This window comes from Schistocerca gregaria, chromosome 5, assembly GCF_023897955.1.
Source record: "Schistocerca gregaria isolate iqSchGreg1 chromosome 5, iqSchGreg1.2, whole genome shotgun sequence".
Classification (NCBI taxonomy): domain Eukaryota; kingdom Metazoa; phylum Arthropoda; class Insecta; order Orthoptera; family Acrididae; genus Schistocerca; species Schistocerca gregaria.
Window position 1 is genome coordinate 331845217 of NC_064924.1, and position 20308 is coordinate 331865524.

At 36.6% G+C, this 20308-nt stretch overlaps 2 protein-coding genes across 3 annotated transcripts in view; one reads left to right on the plus strand and one right to left on the minus strand.

The window, feature by feature from the left end:
- Positions 1-2236: 2236 nt before the first annotated feature.
- Positions 2237-18850, minus strand: LOC126272198 (ribonuclease kappa-B-like). The gene is made up of 3 exons (XM_049974877.1): positions 18763-18850; positions 18558-18680; positions 2237-3268 (listed from the first exon to the last, which is right to left on the minus strand). Exons 1-3 carry the CDS (start codon positions 18829-18831, stop codon positions 3167-3169), a joined length of 294 nt encoding a protein of 97 aa, XP_049830834.1. The 5' UTR covers positions 18832-18850; the 3' UTR covers positions 2237-3166.
- A 27-nt stretch (positions 18851-18877) lies between these two features.
- The window catches only part of LOC126272196 (pleckstrin homology domain-containing family F member 2-like), a 148334-nt gene continuing 146903 nt past the window's right edge, over positions 18878-20308 (plus strand). Inside the window, exons 1-2 of one of the 2 annotated variants that reach the window (XM_049974876.1) lie at positions 18878-19180; positions 19413-19477. In XM_049974876.1, coding sequence (XP_049830833.1) covers positions 19165-19180; positions 19413-19477 — 81 coding nt within the window. In that variant the 5' untranslated portion in view covers positions 18878-19164. Of the gene's footprint in view, positions 19306-19412; positions 19478-20308 lie in introns of both variants that reach the window. The other variant, XM_049974875.1, reaches the window with a different exon arrangement.

Genomic DNA, 20308 nt, shown 5'->3' on the forward strand with positions numbered 1-20308 from the left:
TCGGGGCAGACGAAAAAAAGCTCGTCTGCCATCTTTTTTTAAAATTTATTTACTGACTCAGAGGTTTTGGTGCCAGTATTTATCTTTGTGGCTGCAAAGCATGCCTGTGTAGGGCTACATATATTTGACGGCAGAAGTTAGTTGTGGCGCCACCTACCAACATTTTTCAGAACTTCCGCTTACTTTCCACTCGATTCTAAGCCGCAGGCAGTTTTTTGGATTACAAAAACCGGAAAAAAAGTGTGACTTAGGTTCAAGTAAATACGGTAGACTGTAAGAAGCCACACCTGGAACCATGGCTAAAACGAAAATCCCTTGCCAGCCCCAAACAGTATCTACAGGCCACATTCGTCCACAGTACAGGTTTCATCTACAAAACACGTGACTGATTGTATTACAAACACACCATCCAAAGATATGCTGTACTACACAGAGTGGAATTTGTTGCCTTGTGGTAGTCTATATGAAAATTTGTAATTATTTTCTGTTTCCTATATAAAATATACTACATCTACAATTTCCCAGCACAAGAATGCCTCAAATTCCAAACCCTGTACATCTAGGTGTTCCAGACCATTTCACACTTAGTGGCTGTGAAGATAGAGCTGAGGTAGGTTAGGAAGTAATTACATGAAGCTACTAGAAAGAAAATCAATCAATGCACATCATACTTATGAGACAGTAATTTGAGTCTTTAAATAATAATGTGGTTCTTCAAATTGCAAATCAAGCCAGTGGTATTTCAGCTTTTGAAACTTGTACTGGGAACAAACACAATATTGCACATTATTTTGAAGGTCATTCCTGAAATAGCCCCAGGCCAATGATTTCCTCTTTGTTGCCTGCAAATATACCATCGAGGACAGCTCATTCCATACAAACGATTTAACTTTCTTCACATGTTTTCATTTGTCATCACATGCCTAACACAATACACGTATACTATTTGCTGTGAATAGAATGCCACATCTCTGTTTGTTTCTGTCTATTGGACCAATATGCAAGAGTCCATCCTCAGACTCTACTCTGCAGTATCAAATCATCAGAAGTGTACTTACTTTCCTGAGAATCTCAAGAAGCATACTCTATATGAAATGTAGCGAGAAGTTCTCAAGACATGCACTCCCATTTCCCAACCCTAAGGCAGCTATGTGCATTTCATGCTATCATAGAATATTGCATAAAATATCTCTACAAGCTTCATGGAGTTGTTTCCAGACAGGAGTTGGTTTACTTTGGAATTCATTATCTTGTGTAAGGTAATTTACTCCAAATTCTTGATTCCTGTATTAAATTCAATACCCAAGTTTTCCATTTCACCATCACCTAACACTTACTGGACATGCTGTTCTTGGTACGCAAGACAATATTAAGTACTCTTAATGATCTTCTGTGGTATTCAAATGACCAACATCACCGATTTCATTCACTGTCCTTATTAGTACTAGTTTCCTTACCAGCATAGTAAGACACTGATCTGCAACTCCTGTGTTTTAGGACTTTAAGTGTACTATCTACAACACCATACAAGTAGCTCTTCTCTGTAGTCGAGAAAATTGTCTTGAATTTGTGTCAGTAATCACTAATGAATGCATTCTTATTGCCAGTCTATTGCATTTGCAATTTTCCAGCCTTAGTGGCTGGCACCTGAGCTACATCTGACTATTCCAACAAAATCTGTACACTCTTAATTGTGCAAGCTACAGATATTAGGCACTCGAGCACTCTTTCTGTGATGGTAACTGATTTCAACCTTTGGTATCCCCTATAAAATGTGCGCAACTTTCAAGGTAATATAGAAGAGCTATAATTTGCTCATGTAAGTTCAAAGGTTCAAAATTAAGTTCTGGCTTCAATACTACATTTATTGAGAGCAATATCTTGTGTACGTAATGAAGTAACATAATCAAAAGTTGCGTAGTATAATCTCCATTAATAAAGTCATATGACACTTGTTCACAACTCTGTTCAGAACTCAATTAGGCAATGATCTCTCTTTTAGAACTATTGGGACCTGCTACAACATGTTTAATTTTTAACATGATTAAAAGGAATACTCTTAATTCCTTAATGTAAGGGCAGGGTTGATTACACAGCTAGTGTGTTAAAGAACTGATTAGTTATAAATGTAATTGTTGCAGTATAAATGAGATAATGGGAAACTAAGTCCATATCATAAATGGTTTACAAGCTTAACAATTTTATAAGTTATATGGCACTTCGAACAATTCTGGAGTGACTGTTTCACAAACAAAGCTTTATTTACACAAGTAAGTATTTACATCATAGTTGTGAGAAAAATGACAATTTCCTGTTGTCTGGTTGTAAAAAGTTACCAGCATCCTTAAGATAAAGTTCTCTCATCTTTCAAATACAGGAATGTAATTATTCAGCAGCAAATCTTATAAATACACAGAGTAGAGTGTTCTAGTTATAAAATTAAACTATCACACAGAACTAAAACAGTATTTCTATCTGCATAAAAATGCAACAGTGGAAATAATTAATTCTGCACATTTTCAATACTGAAATACTAATAATCATAAAATGCCCTATATCCACTGAATTGTGCATTTTGTTTTCAACTGCAAAATTATCAACAGTTTGTAGTGAAAACTCTTTGTAAAAAAAAATAGAGAGAGAGAGAGAGAGAGAGAGAGAGAGAAAATAGTGAAATATATACTTTTACAGCAAATGCAACTGTCCTATTACGTACAGTATCAACACACAATTTTCATATAAACTTAGATTATTTTACCGCTATAATAATTATCTATAATACACATTTACAATGAAATCTTTGAAACTGTCAACCGTTGAAAAACAAAACCTCACTAGCATCATTAACCTATTTAGATATGACATCTTGTAAGCATTTGGGAAACAATTACACCATGGCTAATACTGATATATTCAAAATGAAAAAACTGTAATGCCTGTTACCACCTTAGTTTTAAAAGATAATTGAGCATTGTTACTCAAAATGAATAAATTATGAAACTTCACTAAGTATGCATTACTTATACCAAACTTACTTTTATAGAAATACTTGTGTGGTTCACCTGGATTTCAAAATTTAAAATGTGAGGCTACATATTTCTTTCAGGTGATTGGACCAAGAAAATGGAAGAAATTTGATAATTTTTTCATTTACTTGTTCAATGTCTCACATACTTAAAGATGAGCGACTATTAACATAAAACTGATGTCCTGATATTAGAAGTGTGAAAATGTAGAGGCATGCTGCAATCCAACAGTTGTAGGCATTCTGTAAGGAAAAGAAATAAGTTAAAGTCAATATTTTAAAACTTAAAAATTCATATGGAAAAATAGTAAACACCCTTGATAAAAACAGGGGGGGGGAGAAAAAAAAGGGGTACAACAAAATAATCAGCCTTTCCAGAATATATTAAAATGTTTACCTAAACAATAAGACATCAGATGACACCATTTGGCAACTTAAGAAAAAGACTGATTGACATTTAAATTTACAGGAGCTGTACTGTGCTGTAAGAGAAAGGGCTAGGGAGGTAAAATGCGTCATGCTAAAAATCACAAAGATTACTGGATCCTCTTACTACCTGATGTCTGGAATAGCAATTTGTAGGTAACTCCTCATGATCTCTTCAATATACTAATCTTTTGTTATGGAAAGTCTGATCTTCCTTTATTTTCTTGTACAATATGCTTGTAAATAGATGGTTGTTACGCATAACATATATTGTGCTCTTTATTTTTATTTATTTTTTACACTGAACAAATCAGTTAAACTTAAGTGTTCTTGCAATCACACACTCCAAACTGTTTCTCAACAGGTTTGACCGAGCGAGGTGGTGCAGTGGTTAGCACACTGGAGTCTCATTCGTTTTCCGTGCTTCCTAAATTGCTTCAGGCAAATGCTGGGGTGGTTCCTTTGAAAGGGCATGGCCAACTTACCTCCCCATTCTTCCCTATTCCGATGGAACCAATGACCCCGCTGTTTGGTCAAATCAACCGCTAAACCATCAATAGGTTATGAGCCCAGAGATGGAATGGAAATAGTTGGTAGTTTAGTTTCAACTGTAACTATTGTGCAAGCAGTTTTGTATTTCTGGTTCACAAGTTTGAAATGACTAAATGTTGGAAGAGCATGAAAGCAAGTATCATGTTCCACTTTTTCATGGAAACAATTTTGGAATCTGGAAATTTCGAATGTAAGATATGTTAGACAAATTATACTTGTTGGTCCTCACTGTAGAAGAATACACAGAAAAAGCGAAGTTCACTTACTATAAGTGAAGATGAAGAGGAATAAACTGAGAAAGACAACAACTGAAAAATCTCACAAAGCATGATAAAAAGTATCATTCAAGAGTTATAGAAAATAAAATGGGTATAGTCATTTAGAATGTGGAATAACTTGTGTGATGCATCTAAAGAAAAAGCTTTGTTAGCCAGTTACTTCTACATAAACCAACAAAAGAGCATACTTATTGAGCATTTCTTAAAATTTGACACGGTGAGACATGATCTTTGATCAACTAGTGTGACAACTGAAGAACTTTTTGCCATTTGTCATATTTTGTTGACAATGTCACAAGAATATAACTTAACTGAAATTGAGACATTATACACAGAAAATCTGGCATTAAGCTTAGGGAACGATAGATTCATAGATCATGAAAATAAATGTGCAAACAATAAGAAGAATCCTACAGTAGACTCAGGACAGAATACAATGTTTAATATGAACAGAAATGAATGGTTTCAGTCGTGGGAAAACTCAATGGAAAAACAAATTCACGAATATTTGTGAATGTGACAAGCACAATTCTGGCTGAGAAAAACAGTTTCGTTTTAAATGTCACAGTATGGTAAATTTAAACACAAAAGAACCGACTGTAATAAGAGAAATAAAAACAACAAAGGTTCTGCAAACTCAGTAAATTGTAACTTTCAAGGAGTTTCTGAGAGTTTGAATGGATATTATTTCTGCAGCAGTGTTTTAATTAATTATTTCATAGTATTTGGGTGCTGGTGTGAGTGAACACTTTGTGAATGACATAAGATGATGTAACGTGGAAATGCTTGAAAGACCAACAGTGGTAAACAACGCAAAATTTGGATCTGTTTTGAAGGCAAGGCAGTTTGTGAAATTTATCAGACAGGCAGTTTCCAATTTCAATTAAAAATATTTTGTGTGTTTCTAGACTGGCTCTCATATCGCTGTCAGTGCACAGACTGGAGAAAAATGGTTTCAAAGCCATGTTTGAGAGGCAAAAGAGTAATTATTCATGAAAGAAAGGATTTTGTTGCCATGGCATTGGAAAATTAGGTAAAATGTATGGTGTGGAATTTGCCAGAAACCCCTGACACGATGTTTCTTCTCGAAATGCTGCAAACTGGCATCAAAGGTTATGACACCTGAATTGAACCAATTTAAAGGTGCTTTCAAAACCTGTGGAAGGAATGAACATCGAAGATCTGAACGTACCAGAGTCATACACCACCTACACGGGAGGCATGCAAACAAGACTTCCACAGTCAGAAGATGACAAGAGAAAACACTGGAATGACTCCCATGTCTTATAGAGGAAGAATGTACATTGTTACATTTAAAGATTACTACTTACAGCTGTAAAAGTGATGCAAAATAAATCTGAAGTACTGGAATATGTTTAACAGTATGAAGCAATGACTTTCTGCTGTGATAATGGAAGTGAATATCTGTCAAACGAGATGAGAAACTTCTTTAAGGAGAAGGGAATATAATATGAGTTGATAATGAGAAACACCACAACAAAATGGAGATTGTAAATGTATGAATAGGAATATTATAAACAAGGCTCACAGCATGTTGTTGAACAACTTTAAAAACTGTTTTGGTCAGAAGCAGTAAGACTACTGTTTACTTGATAAATAGAACACCCACATGTGCATTAAAAAAGACAGTACCTGCTATTTTGTGATATCGTGAAATGCCGAAGTTGCAAAAACAGTGTTTAGTTAAGCAGTATATTTATGACTTTCTGCAGAAGTGATGGCTGGAAAGTTCGACTCCACAATAAAGAAGTGCTTCATTCATTGTTGGACACTGTGTTAATAGATATCAGATATGGTGTCCAAAGAGATAATTAATTCTTCAAAGAGACAAAGTTTTCATCAAACTTGTTATAGGGTCATTCCATGTCAAGTCACCCAGGCCTAGACACCAACCATGTCAGATTTTGATGGAACTTGGTACAATTACTTCTTTTATCATCCTGAAAGCTCTTGTTAAATTTTTTCATTTTTTTCTCTAGTTTTTTCATTTTTAAATAAATTTTTGAAGTTTTTAGACTTGGCGTTGTTTCAACAGTCGGAAATCTTAAATGTATCCTCACAACTAAAAAAATTTGTATATTAAAGAATACTCAAGATATCAGTATGAAATTTTGGAATAAGTTTGTGTATTATATCTAAGGCGAAATACCCTCAGACTTCAAGAAGAATATAATAATTCCAATCCCAAAGAAAGCAGGTGTTGACAGATATGAAAATTACCGAACTATCAGTTTCATAAGTCACAGCTGCAAAATACTAACGCGAATGGAAAAACTAATAGAAGCTGATCTCGGGGAAGGTCAGTTTGGATTCCATAGAAATATTGGAACACGTGAGGCAATACTGACCCTACGACTTATCTTAGAAGCTAGATTAAGGAAGGGCGAACCTACATTTCTAGCATTTGTAGACTTAGAGAAAGCTTTTGACAATGTTGACTGGAATACTCTCTTTTAAATTCCGAAGGTGGCAGGGGTAAAATACAGGGAGCGAAAGGCTATTTACAATTTGTACAGAAACCAGATGGCAGTTATCAGAGTCGAGGGGGCATGAAAGGGAAGCAGTGGTTGGGAAGGGAGTGAGACAGGGTTGTAGTCTCTCCCCGATGTTGTTCTATCTGTATATTCAGCAAGCAGTGAAGGAAACAAAAGAAAAATTCGGAGTAGGCATTAAAATCCATGGAGAAGAAATAAAAACTTTGAGGTTCGCCGATGACATTGTAATTCTGTCAGAGACGGCAAAGGACTTGGAAGAGCAGTACAACGGAATGGACAGTGTCTTAAAAGGAGGATATAAGATGAACATCAACAAAAGCAAAACAAGGATAATGGAATGTAGTGAAATTAAATCGGGTGATGCTGAGGGAATTAGATTAGGAAATGAGACACTTAGAGTAGTAAAGGAGTTTTGCTATTTGGGGAGCAAAATAACTGATGATGGTCGAAGTAGAAGAGTATATAAAATGTAGACTGGCAATGGCAAAGGAAGAGTTTCTGAAGAAGAGAAATTTGTTAACATTGAGTATATATTTAAGTGTCAGGAAGTCATTTCTGAAAGTATTTGTATGGAGTGTAGCCATGTATGGAAGTGAAACATGGACGATAAATAGTTTGGACAAGAAAAGAATAGAAGCTTATGAAATGTGGTGCTACAGAAGAATGCTGAAGATTGGATGGGTAGATCACATAACTAATGGGGAAGTATTGAATAGGATTAGGGAGAAGAGAAGTTTGTGGCACAGCTTGGCCAGAAGAAGGGATCGGTTGGTAGGACATGTTCTGAGGCATCAAGGGATCACTAATTTAGTATTGGAGGGCAGTGTGGAGGGTAAAAATCTTAGAGGGAGACCAAGATATGACTACACTAAGCAGATTCAGAAGGATGTAGTTTGCAGCAGGTACTGGGAGATGATAAAGCTTGCACAGGATAGAGTAGCATGGAGAGCAGCATCAAACCAGTCTCGAGACTGAAGACCACCACCACCACCACCACCACCACCACCACCACCACCACCACCACCACAACAACAACAACAACAACAACTAAATGTTAAAAAAATACCATAAATATATATTAAAATCTTCCAAATGAAAAAAATAATCCATTTTTTTTCTGACGGATGTTTAGTTTTACAAAAACTGCAATATCTAGAGTCTCAGACCGGATAGAAAGCTCAAATTTGTTTTAAAATACTCTTAATTGTATAGGCTATTAGATAAAAGAAAAATTATGTTGGCTTTTTAACCTGTTTAATAGTTATCTAATTTTTAAAATTATATTAATTATATTTTAAAAATAAAAAGTACCAAGCGACTTAGACATGAAAATAAGTGTCTTCTTGGAGTAACAATGTATGCTTGTATTTTGTTTTGGTACTCCTGTGTTTTGAAGTAAAAAATTATTACAGTGTTAAATAGTGCTTGGATAGTATTTTATTAAGTTTATTCGAACTTTCAGTAAGTACTGTTACTTAGTTTACAGAGATTCTTTTCCAATATCCTATAAAAGTAACCAGAACAGTAATCAGACCAAAAGTGAAATCAATATGTCATATTCAAACCTGTAGCGTAGAGTTATTTAAAAAATGTGACTCTTTCCAAACAACCTACACACCTTCAAAAAAGTTACAACTGGTATCTGAATTTAGTGAGGAAGAAAAAGATTTGATCCACTTATGATCTGGAATTAATCTGTGTGAATTTAAGAATATATGTTCACACCACAGCTACTACTTTTTAAATGTTTTTGAAAAGTATCAAACAACATGTGTAGACCCACTAAAAAAACAAAACAGAAAAAGCCCATCAAAAAATCGTTGAGAAGTGTAGGCTTGGATCTTTCTAAACAATCACTGTCAAAAAATATTAGCATAAAACCTGGACAAAAGCTTTGCTCAACATGCCGTAACCTATGTGAGGAAAAATTAAGAGTTGAAGTCAATGAAAGTGAAACAGATGATGAAGTCATGTTTGAATTAGAATCATTGGAATTCAGAAATGAATCCCTCGTACAAACAAACATTGCTCTTGACAATTTAGGTTTAACACCGATAAAGCTTCATGACTTGTCGGAACAAAGTAAAGGGTCTTATTTTAAAAGGAAGGTTAACAGTATTGAAAAGACTGCAAAAAAGGCGGTTTCAAAATCATTAAAATATGATGCATCAAGTTCTGATGAAGATACAAGTGTGGTTGAGAAAGCAAAGGATTTTGATGTAATGATTTCTCTTCATAAGAGAAGATTTCATCTGTTGGGAGGTCTAGAAAAATCCAGATTCTGACCTTGGCTCCAGATTCTATGAGTTGAAATAAAGTGATGAAAGGAGTACATGGTGCGACAAGCTGGAAAGCTAAAACCTAAAAAGGGTATTTTGGAAACGCCTGGTCCAAAAAAAGGTAAAACTCTTTCTGAAAATACTTTCAACAGATTTTTATGAAAATGATGAAAGTTCCAGAGTGCTACCTGGAACGAAAGACAAAGTAAATGTTCAAAAAAATGTGTATGTGAAAAACTAATTTTGTGTAACTTGAGAGAACTCTATTATTCTTTCAAATGGGAGAATCCCAAGGTAGAAGTAGGATTTTCAAAATTTTGTTTCTTGAGACCTAAATGGTGTATCCTTGCTGGTGCTCCAGGCACACACACTGTATGTGTATGCAGTATCCACCAGAATGTTAAACTATTACTGGATGCTGTGAAAAATGAAGAATCTTATAAAGACCTAATTAAGATGCTTGTGTGGAACATGGAAAACCAAAACTGCATGCTACATCATTGCGACAGCTGTCCTGCAAATACTGCACTAACTGAGTACGTAACTGAAAAAGTAAGTGAAGATTATGATTTAGAAGAAGAAATCATAATCAGTCAATGGGTTAACACAGACAGGGCAGAAATGATCAGTCTGTCAGTGTTGAAGACCACATTTCTTTATTGGCTAGGTCATTGGAAAAGCTCACCCCGCACTCGTTTATAGAAAAATTCCAATCAGCAGCCTTTAAAAAATTGAAAGGAGACCCACCACCCAAAACAGCAATTATTGTGATGGATTTCAGTGAAAATTATTCCTTTGTTATACAAAAGGAGATCCAAAGTTACCACTGGAATAGAGGTGGTTGTACTCTACACCCAGTTGGAGTTTTTCTGAGAAATGAGGAAAACAATGTGTGTTTCCAACCAATGTTTTATTAGTGATGACCTAGAACATGACACTGGTTTCATTAACTTTGTACAAAAAGAAATAACAAAGTGGCTGTCATTACATCATACTTACATTAACTCAGTTCACTACTTTACACATGGTTGTGCTGGGCAGAACAAAATTAGAAACAGTTTTAAAAATTTGACTGAACACTTGAGACTTTAATTGGGTGGCCCAACACTTTTTTTGGACCAAGTCATGGGAAGTCAATTTGTGATGGCCTAGGAGGAACTATTAAAAGAATTTTAAGGAAGGCCAGTCTGCAGTTTTCAGATGAAGAACAGATAATGACAGCAATCACTGTGTACAAGTTTTGTGAAAAAAATATTGAAAACATTAATTTTCACTTTATTGACAAAAAAGAAGCTAATTTGCTACGGTTAAAACTAGATAAACGCTTTTCAGCAACCTGAACCATTCCCAGAACAAGAAGTTTTCATAACTTCAAACCACTTCCAAGAAACAACCTTGAAATTAGAAGGACTACAGATAGTGCAAAACCCTCCTTAGTCTTTTCTTTCCATTCCTCTTCTGACTGGGTTCGTGTTGAGCCATCCATAAATAGCTATGTGGCTGCAAATTATGATGGTAACTGGTACTTTGGACTGGTAAAAACAATATTCAATGATGAAGAAGATGCAGAAATTCTATTTCTACATCCTTCAGGACCAGCTGCATCATTTTATTGGACTGAAAGAGAAGATTATTGCATAGTGCCTTTGGAGCACATAGTCTGTGTAGTAGACGCACCTCAATCAAGTGGCACTGGAAGAATGTATTACTTCAAAAAAGACTGTATCAAAAGAACTGAAAGCTCTTGGATGAAGTGGAAAAACAGTTTGAATCAGCATGAACATTTAATAAAAAGACAAAATTACTCAAAAAATTCAATGTTTCAAGCAATCAGTTGGGTTATACATAAATGTCTTAAGTACACTATCTTTGTACGTAATTCTAATGTAATATACTATAATTAATAAACATGTTAAAAAGCCATCGTTATTTTTGTTTTATCAAGTAGCTTATATGTTTAAGAGTAAATTAAAACAAATTTGAGACTATCAGGTCTGAGACTCTAGATATTGCAATTCTTATAAAACAAAACATACGTGTATAAAAAAAGCCACCCATATAAAAAACAAAGATTCCAAGACTTACCAAGCGGGAAAGCGCCAGTAGATAGGCACAATGAATAAAACACACAAAAACACACACAGAATTTGAGCTTTCGCAACTGGCGGCTGCTTCGTCAGGAAAGAGGGAAGGAAAAGGATGTGGGTTTTAAGGGAGAGGGTAAGGAGTCATTCCAATCCCGGGAGCGGAAAGACTTACCTTAGGGGGGAAAGAAGGATTATATACTCGCGCGTGTACACACACACACACACACACACACACACACACACACACACACACACTTTCCTGACGAAGCAGCCGCCGGTTGTGAAAAAGACTTACCAAGCGGGAAAGCGCCGGCAGTCAGGCACAATGAACAAAACACACAAACACACACACACACACACACACACACACACACACACACACACACGCACACACACGCACACACACACAGAATTACTAGGTTTCGCAACCGATGGTCGCTTCTTCAGGAAAGAGGGAAGGAAAATGAAGGATGAAAGGATGTGGGTTTTAAGGGAGAGGGTAAGGAGTCATTCCAATCCCGGGAGCGCAAAGACTTACCTTAGGGGGAAAAAGGACAAGTGTACACTCGCACACACACACACACATATCCATCCGCACATACACAGACACAAGCAGACATATTTAAAGGCAAAGAGTAAGGGCAGAGATGTCAGTCGAGGCGGAAGTACAGAGGCAAAGAAATTGTTGAAAGACAGGTGAGGTATGAGCGACGGCAACTTGAAATTAGCGGAGGTTGAGGCCTGGCGGATATCGAGAAGAGAGAATGTACTGAAGGGCGAGTTCCCATCTCCGGAGTTTGGATAGGTTGGTGTTGGTGGGAAGTATCCAGATAACTGACGGTGTAACACTGTGCCAAGATGTGCTGGCCGTGCACCAAGGCATGTTTAGCCACAGGGTGATCCTCATTACCAACAAACACTGCCTGTGTCCATTCATGCGAATGGACAGTTTGTTGCTGGTCATTCCCACATAGAAAGCGTCACATTGTAGGCAGGTCAGTTGGTAAATCACGTGGGTGCTTTCACATGTGGCTCTCCCTTTGATCGTGTGCACCTTCCGGGTTACAGGAAGAAAAGTATTAATATATTTTAATAGTATCATTTTATCTTCAAATATGTGTAATAAATAAACTTGCTGCAAAAATTCATGATGTTATCTAAAAGAGTTTTTAAGATAAGCAATTTTAAAGTTTTGAATACAAATTAAATTTACCATTTCCGAAGGTTCGGTAAATGCAAAACACAAACACTTTAAAAATTTATAAAAAACTATAAGGGATACAGAAAAAAAAAATATGCAGGTGTTGTCAGGATGGTATTAGAACCATTTGAGCCAAATTTCATGAAAATCTAAGGACGTGGTTGTAAAATTTATTTTTTATTAGGTGATTTGATATGGAATGACCCTATAATGAAGATTGGTTTTCTTGCAAAGAAGACACGAACTATGAAATTATCATCAATGAAGAAAAAGTCAATGGCTGCAGAAATGACATCATGTCAAGTAAAAACAAAGTTGAACATGGTAAACATCCTGAAACATGCAGAAGTGCCAGAGAAAGGAAGTGCCCACCATGGGTGGAAGACTGTGCTTTATTATAGTTGGAGTCACGAAATGTGGCAGTCAAGTTTAGGCTTGTTCTGCACATCTACGTCACGTATTCTCCGACAGCCAATGAGGATTTAGAAATGTTCTGAACACTCTGCTGTGAATGCTGTAGTAGTTTAGTGAATTCCTATTCCATTTGGTCTGAGCTGTTATCGCTGATGGTGGTCTTGATAAATTCTGCATAAGCAAGCAAGAGACAATTTGTAGGATACATGCTTTCTTCAAGCAGAAAGCATGCACATCTGCCTACCACAACTATTGCTTGGGATTGCCAACAATGCAATCCCCGTCCATACCTCGTGTGAATTGCCATCATTCATCAATCTTACTATAAAATTAAATGCAGAATTGTATGTTTGTGTTCCTGAGACTTTCAGTGTTATTTACAGAAGATCTGAAAGAAAACTGGCTTCATGCTGTAGCATAATACATGCAAGCAATCAACAAAAACAAAAATGGACTGTATGTCAATTACCTGAAAACCAGAAGGCTATATGAGGATATTCTCACTGAAAAGGGTTTGGCTCTAACGAAATGTAGCCAGGTTGACAACTTTGAAAACATCACCTACTATTATGAATTATGAAAAAGTGACTGCACATCAGATGGATATAGTGCCTTATTTCATGGAAATTTAGATGAAGAAATTTATGTAAAGATACCAGCAGAATTTAATGTAGAATCAGGTACCGCAGGTAAGCTAAACAAAGTAATCTATAGTTTGAAGATGACTTCAAGATCTTTGATTTAATGTTTGGTAAGTTTGTTAAAGATTCAAGCTTTGTTCCAAGCAATGCTGATAGGTATGTGTACTTAAACCCTAAGGTTTATGTTTCGTTATATTTAGGTGACATAACATTTAAAATAATAAGATGAAAACTGAAGAATTCAAATTAGCTTCAAGAACTAAATTATAATTAAAGTTTTGGTCATTTTAAACTGTTCTTGAAAATTTAGACAGATAAGGGGCTGAATAGAATAATTTAGAGCCAGAAAACATATTTGGTAAATCTGTTGAAGTTTGGCATGACTGAATGCAAGCCAATCAAAGCACCTATGAAATTAAATTACAGAAAAGTAGAGGGTGACAGGAGATTGCATGAAAAAGTGTCCCACAGAAAATTAATAGTTTGTAACTCAACCAACCAACCTGATTTAAGTTATGCTGTCAATTATTTCAGTAGTTGTTATAGTGATCCAAAGGAGTTACACTGGAGGCGTTTGAAAAGAATACTGAGTTACGAGGGCGAGTCAATGAAAACCTTAAATTTGTAATAAATCGAAATTTTGTGCCGATATCCTGTAAGTTGGTAAGCATGTTACAAAGAACATGCAGAATGATCTGTAGGTGGCAGCATGGTGCAGATACACACATAACTTCGCATTATCAGTATAAAGATGGCCACCCCACTTGCGACTTTTACCAGGGAAGAACAGCGTTCTGTTCTTCGGTTTTTGCGAAGTGAAGGAGTGAAATCTATTGAAGTTCATTGACAAATGAAGGTGCAGTACGGTGATGCATGTTTGTCACAGCAGCAAGTCTACGAATGGAGTAGGAAGCTCACAAAGGGTGTGCCTTTAGTGGAAGATGCTCCTTGTCCAGGTCAGGTTTGAGTAGCGATTCCACAGAACAATGCAGCAGTTGAAGCCATAATGAAGGAAAACCACCAAGTGACACTGAATGACATTTCAGCATATTTACAGATTAGTCATGGGTCAGCACACCACATTGTGCACGATGTGCTCCAGTTGTGAAAGTGTCTAAAAAATAGGTGCCAAGACAGCTGACTCCTGAAACGAGAGAACGACGTGTTGATGCTTGTATATAACTTCTTCAGAGCTTTCAACGAGAAGGTGATAGCTTCCTTGGAAGAATCATTACTTGGGATGAAATCTTGGTTCACTTCCTCCAACCGGAAACGAAGAGAGCGAGCAAGGAACGGTGCCATTCCTCATCACCAAAACCGAAGAAGTTTCGAACAGAACCATCAGCAGAAAAGGTTATGCCGACACTCTTTTGGGACGAAAAAGGTGTCATTTTGGAGCATTACATGCCTAGAGGGACCACTGTCAGCAGTACATCATATACATATCTTCTAAAAAATCATCTGCGGCCTGCAATCAAATCAAAGAGACGTGGATTGCTGTCAGCATGTGTCCTTTTGCAACGTGACAATGTAAGGCCCCACACTGCCCATACAACAGTTGCAACAATCACAGACCTGCATTTTGAGTGTCTTCCTCATCCACCATACTCACCAGACCTTGCCCCCAAGTGATTTTCATATGTTTGGACTACTCAAAGACGTAATGGGAGGAAAGAAGTTCCGTTCTGATGAAGAGGTACGCCACATGCTGCACGAGTGGTTGCGCAGACTACCAAAAGAATTTTTTTTTTCTAAAGGAATTTATACACTTTTTAAGTGCTGGAGGACTTGCATTGAGCATGGGAGAGATTACGTTGAAAAGTGATACAACTTTGTACCACTTCTGCACAATAAATAATATTTAAAGATACATTTAAGGTTTTCATTTGACTCACCCTCATACATACAAGATAGAGTGGGTTATAGGATGAATTACAAAACTGAAGAGAACAATGAAACTGTAGTAGTTTATGTTGATGCCGGGGGCCAACAGTGCAGACACAAAACTCATCAGGCTACGCTATGAAGCTCTTCGGTAACACTAAATTGGGTAACTAAAAAAACAGTACTGTAGCTTTTTCTTCTACAGGAGCAGAATTTGCATCACTTGGCAGTTGTGCTGGAGAATATCTGTGGTTTGAGATGCTATTCCAAGACCTAAAAATTTTGACTTATGAAGACAGTCAGTCTTGTATTGCATCTCCCTGTAAACAGGGACATAAGGGGCTAAAATACATAGATGTTAAGTATGAGTTTGTTACAAACATACACTTGACAAGTAAAATAGATGCCACTTCAGAAAATCAGTTAACTGATATTTTTACAAAATCCTTATGAAAACAAAAAAATTGAAAACATATCACAAGGATTAGGAATATGTAGAGTTGTACATAAAAATTACGTAGTGTTGAGGCAGAGTGAAGGAATAGCAATTTATGTCACTCTCCTCATGAGCTCGTTGATATATTAATCTTTGGTTATCAAATGTCTTGGATTTTCCTTTTTTTCCTTGTTATGCATGTTCGCTATTGTGTTCTTTATTTTTCTACGATGACTAAATCAGTTTGGCTTAAATGTTTCTTGTTTGCAATAAAGCTCTGCAAACTGTTTTTTCCAACACAGATTTTTTACTGGTTAATCATTTGATAGATTTGGACGACTGCTATCTCAACACTACTTTTAATTTAACACAATCTTTTCGATTGTGATTTTTTTTCCATGACATGTGAAAACATTGTGTAGTTAAGTCCATCAACCTATTTTTTTCATTTTTGGAATAAATGTACAATAACAGGAAGAACTAGGTTATAACTGTGTTAACTAGCATTTGTTTCTCTTTTATATGTTCTGTTAAATACAGACAATTCGAAATAACTGCTTCAAAATTTCAACTTTCCACTGGCTTCTCTTTATGCCTTTTAACCTCCACTGGAGCTTTCCTGTTATGCTTTTGGACCAGCATTTCAGGAGAAACAATAGAGTTGAGAGTCCAACTTAAGCTTTAAACCATATGCTGAGAAAGAAATACAGAACCTACAAATCCATTCATTTGCTATGATACACAACATTCTCAGACTGGAAGTTATAAACAGCTCAGTATGTCCAATACTTGTAAAATATTGTTCCATAACAAGATTTGTAAATATTTTAATACCCCAATTTGTTGGCGAAACTGTCACCTTTTAATCTCTTAGAGGTTGTGCCACACTACAGATCAATCTGAGGTAAAAATTTATGAGAGGCTGAACACACACTAGTCTTTAAGGATGTGTAAGTAATGCCTGTCACAGAGTATTATGGGAAGTTGTAGTGGCAAAAATAGCTTACTTCTATAGCCAAATGTGTAATGACGTTTTTATTTTGATGGTGTTTGAAATAATAACGTAACAATAACATTAACCAAATGCTAGTGTGAATTTTTTTTTGTGGAAAACAGTTCATTTGCAGGGTAAAAAACAGCAGAAGCAACGAGTCATCGAGAAACAGACAAGAATAAAAAGAAAACTAGCAAGCTTCCAGAAACTAAGGAAGTGTACACATGCAAACAGTGCCACCTGAGCATGCAATTCCAAGGTTGTAGTATGGTCAGTGGACTCTAGTAAGGGGTTGTTTTGTAAAGGGTGGGTGAAGGAAAACAAAGGCAGGAAATGGGAGGACGGGATGGGGGGGGGGGGGGGTAGCCAGTGGCCCTGAGCTTGGCAGCTTTTGGGCAGGATGGGAAGGTGAGAGGTGGGGGGCAGCAGGTATATGGGATGTAATGTAGCACTTTGGCACCTGAGCCAGTGAGTTTGCGTGGGGCACAATGATGATGACATGAAGGCATGGAATGGGAGGGCCTGACAGGATAGCGAAGGGGAGACTGACTGGTAGAGGGTGTGGGCACAGTGAGTTAGTGGAGATTATTTTATACCAATAACAGAAATGACAATATGCATGATGACATATCTGATTAACATTTGGTCAATGGTTACCACATGCTATCTTCCATTGACTACTTCCAACTTGACATAGATACACATTGCTAAGACTGATAATCTACTATTGTAAAGCAACTGATATCACTTCTACTACACATTTATTATACGCAAAATCTACTGCACACAAATTTTGCCATGTCCACTTGCTCCAAAACATCTTTGTGGTAACAGATTGACCTACAGCATAGCCTGAGATTTGGTTGAAAGGTGATAATTTGGTTGAGAGTTTATGTAAGTACGTTCATGGAATGTGGTATTATATGATACCACAATCATGTTTATTTTTTGTGTTTTTTTTGGGGAAGGAGACGAGATATCGAGGTCATCGGTCTCATCGGATTAGGGAAGGAAGTCTGCCATGCCCTTTCAACGGAACTATCCCAGCATTTGCCTGGAGTGATTTAGGGAAATCACGGAAAACCTAAATCAGGATGGCTGGACACGGGATTGAATCGTCATCCTCCTCAACGCGAGTCAAGTATGCTAACCACTGCGCCACCTCGCTCGGTACCCCAATCTGCGATGAATATTTTACAAATTATATAACAAATATAAAAAAGGGGGGAGGTTCGAGCTATGCAACTCTTACCCAAATTTTCTTTCACGGTGATGCAAATTTTTGTGGGTACCAGATGATAATATTCAATGCAAAGTTTTAAGTCATGTGACCTACATTCCGACTTTGGACAGAAACTGATTACTTACATTGACATTTTATCGTTTATACCTTAATACAAGAGTGCTGTTTTACTTTGCTGCTTATACAATAATATGCTTTACACGTGACTACATGTGAAATATATTTATCCACTGTGTAGCACAATTAAATCTCTTGCAAAATATGTGCTGCAATTTTCAGAATTCATTTGAGCTACTATTTTCTTTTACAGGATTGCGTTGCAATCACGATACATCAACGACAGCTCAGAATCCATCAACGACAGCTCAGAATCCACAAGTCAGAACACTTTTTCAAAGTGAGAATGTTATCTTGACTTTCGGTACTGTCACAAGTTTCCCATGAATGAAACTATTTTAGAAGAGATTTTAACTAGTCTCTCGTGCTGTATACATCAAATGAAAGGTTGCACAGTGTCGAAAGTAAACAATATTCTAAGAAAAACTGAAGTTAGAAATAATGTAACAAACGGCCATTTGTACCTGCAAGTACCCTGCATCAGCAGCAGCATAGAACTCGCTAAGATTCTCAAATTCCTTTTCCACACCAGGAAGATCATCTGCCAATGCCACACTCCGTACATAATAAAATATACCCATAAGTACCTGCAAAAATTTAACGCACAAGTTTTTACGTAGAGAACAGCTGATCGCCTTCATTGAAAAAATGAGCAGTAATGAAACTTACAAGTTGTATGATACCCCACACGCTTATAATAAGTCCGCAGAGTGACAGCTTTGGTCCACAGAACTTCATTATTAACACTATACTTCCCCGTCGTTCAAAGTTTAATAAAAAAAACTTCTTCCTCAACTCCCGGCTATGCCCATGAAATGTATCTGGGTTGGTTACGCCTTCACTTGTTACTCATGTGATCTATAGTCTCGAACCCTCGGGTTTGTCCAAAATGTGAAATTAAATGAATCATATTAGTAACTTGAAAATATGCTTCCATAGCGAGAAAATAATTTTAAGGTTTTTTAATGTATAATCAGTAGTTAACTATTTTCTCAATGAAAATGTTTATTGGAGTGAGTCAATGTTGTACATAGTTCTGTGAATCTTTGGTATGAGGTGTAGGAACGAAACATGGTCGATAGGCTGGGTAAGGATTCTTGTGATTGTTTCTGCTATAGAATGTGATAACACAACTTGGAATTTCAAGTTTTTATGGATGTTTTTCATACGCATGCTGCGATTAGGCTTTCTTTATGTCAATAAAAGATACTTGTGCGTGTCTTAGTACTTAGAAGAGAGAGTATAATTTGAAGTCTTTTTCCTAATGTTATGGGTGTGAGCAGATTAAAACTGTCAGTAATGATGTGTAATGTTTCTAGTTAACAGTGAAGCTAATGCGCGACGCATTGCCATGGTGGAGAGCTGCTTCGGCAGTTCGGGACAGGTAAGATTATTTCTTACCCATATAGCTAATGTCATCAAATATGATGCGTGTTGATTTGGATAATAAGGAAACACAGACGTCGCAATCTAGAGTCTTCTGTCAAAAGATTTTTGATGACAGAGCTACGCAAACTGAAGACGTTTACGCGATAGCTCCCATAAGAGAGTAAGATATTTACAAGAGTATGAATACTGTACAGGGTAACAAATAGTCACAAGGTTACACATTGATGAGCAAGGTGAAAAACTCAAGAGAAATTGAAAGAGTAATACAGACCGAATGATAGATACACGCCACGCTTTGCTCAATAAAAAAAAGTTATGCCAGAGCAGAAAAATTTCTGTCTTGAACAATTTTGTGTTAAGGTGCTAAATATGTTTTTGTAGCATTATTCACCATATTATTTTGGTCTGAGCCATCCGTTTATTGGCGTTTGAAACTGTTAACTACGAGTTGCCCTTCATCACGCCACACAATTGTAGTTGACACATTTTAACAGCCAAACCAGAGAAGCAACATTCCAGTATCTAGTAATGTGAAAATTGCTTCCATGTGATTTGTACTTCAATAAGTGCACAAGCATCTGTTTTGCAGTTGTAGCTTCTAGCAGTGTGCTAAAAGCTTGTAGCAGCAGTAACTACCAGAGATGATGTCATTGCATCCACCATTTGTTTAACACTATGAACTGTAGGCAGAAATGTAGCTGTCACTTCAGTTACTGTTGTAGTTTATGCAGATTAATGCAGCTAAATGATATGTAACAACTATTTAAGTGACAAAATAAGCTTATGCTTTATTTGCTCAATACATATTAATAGGCTACATTTGACT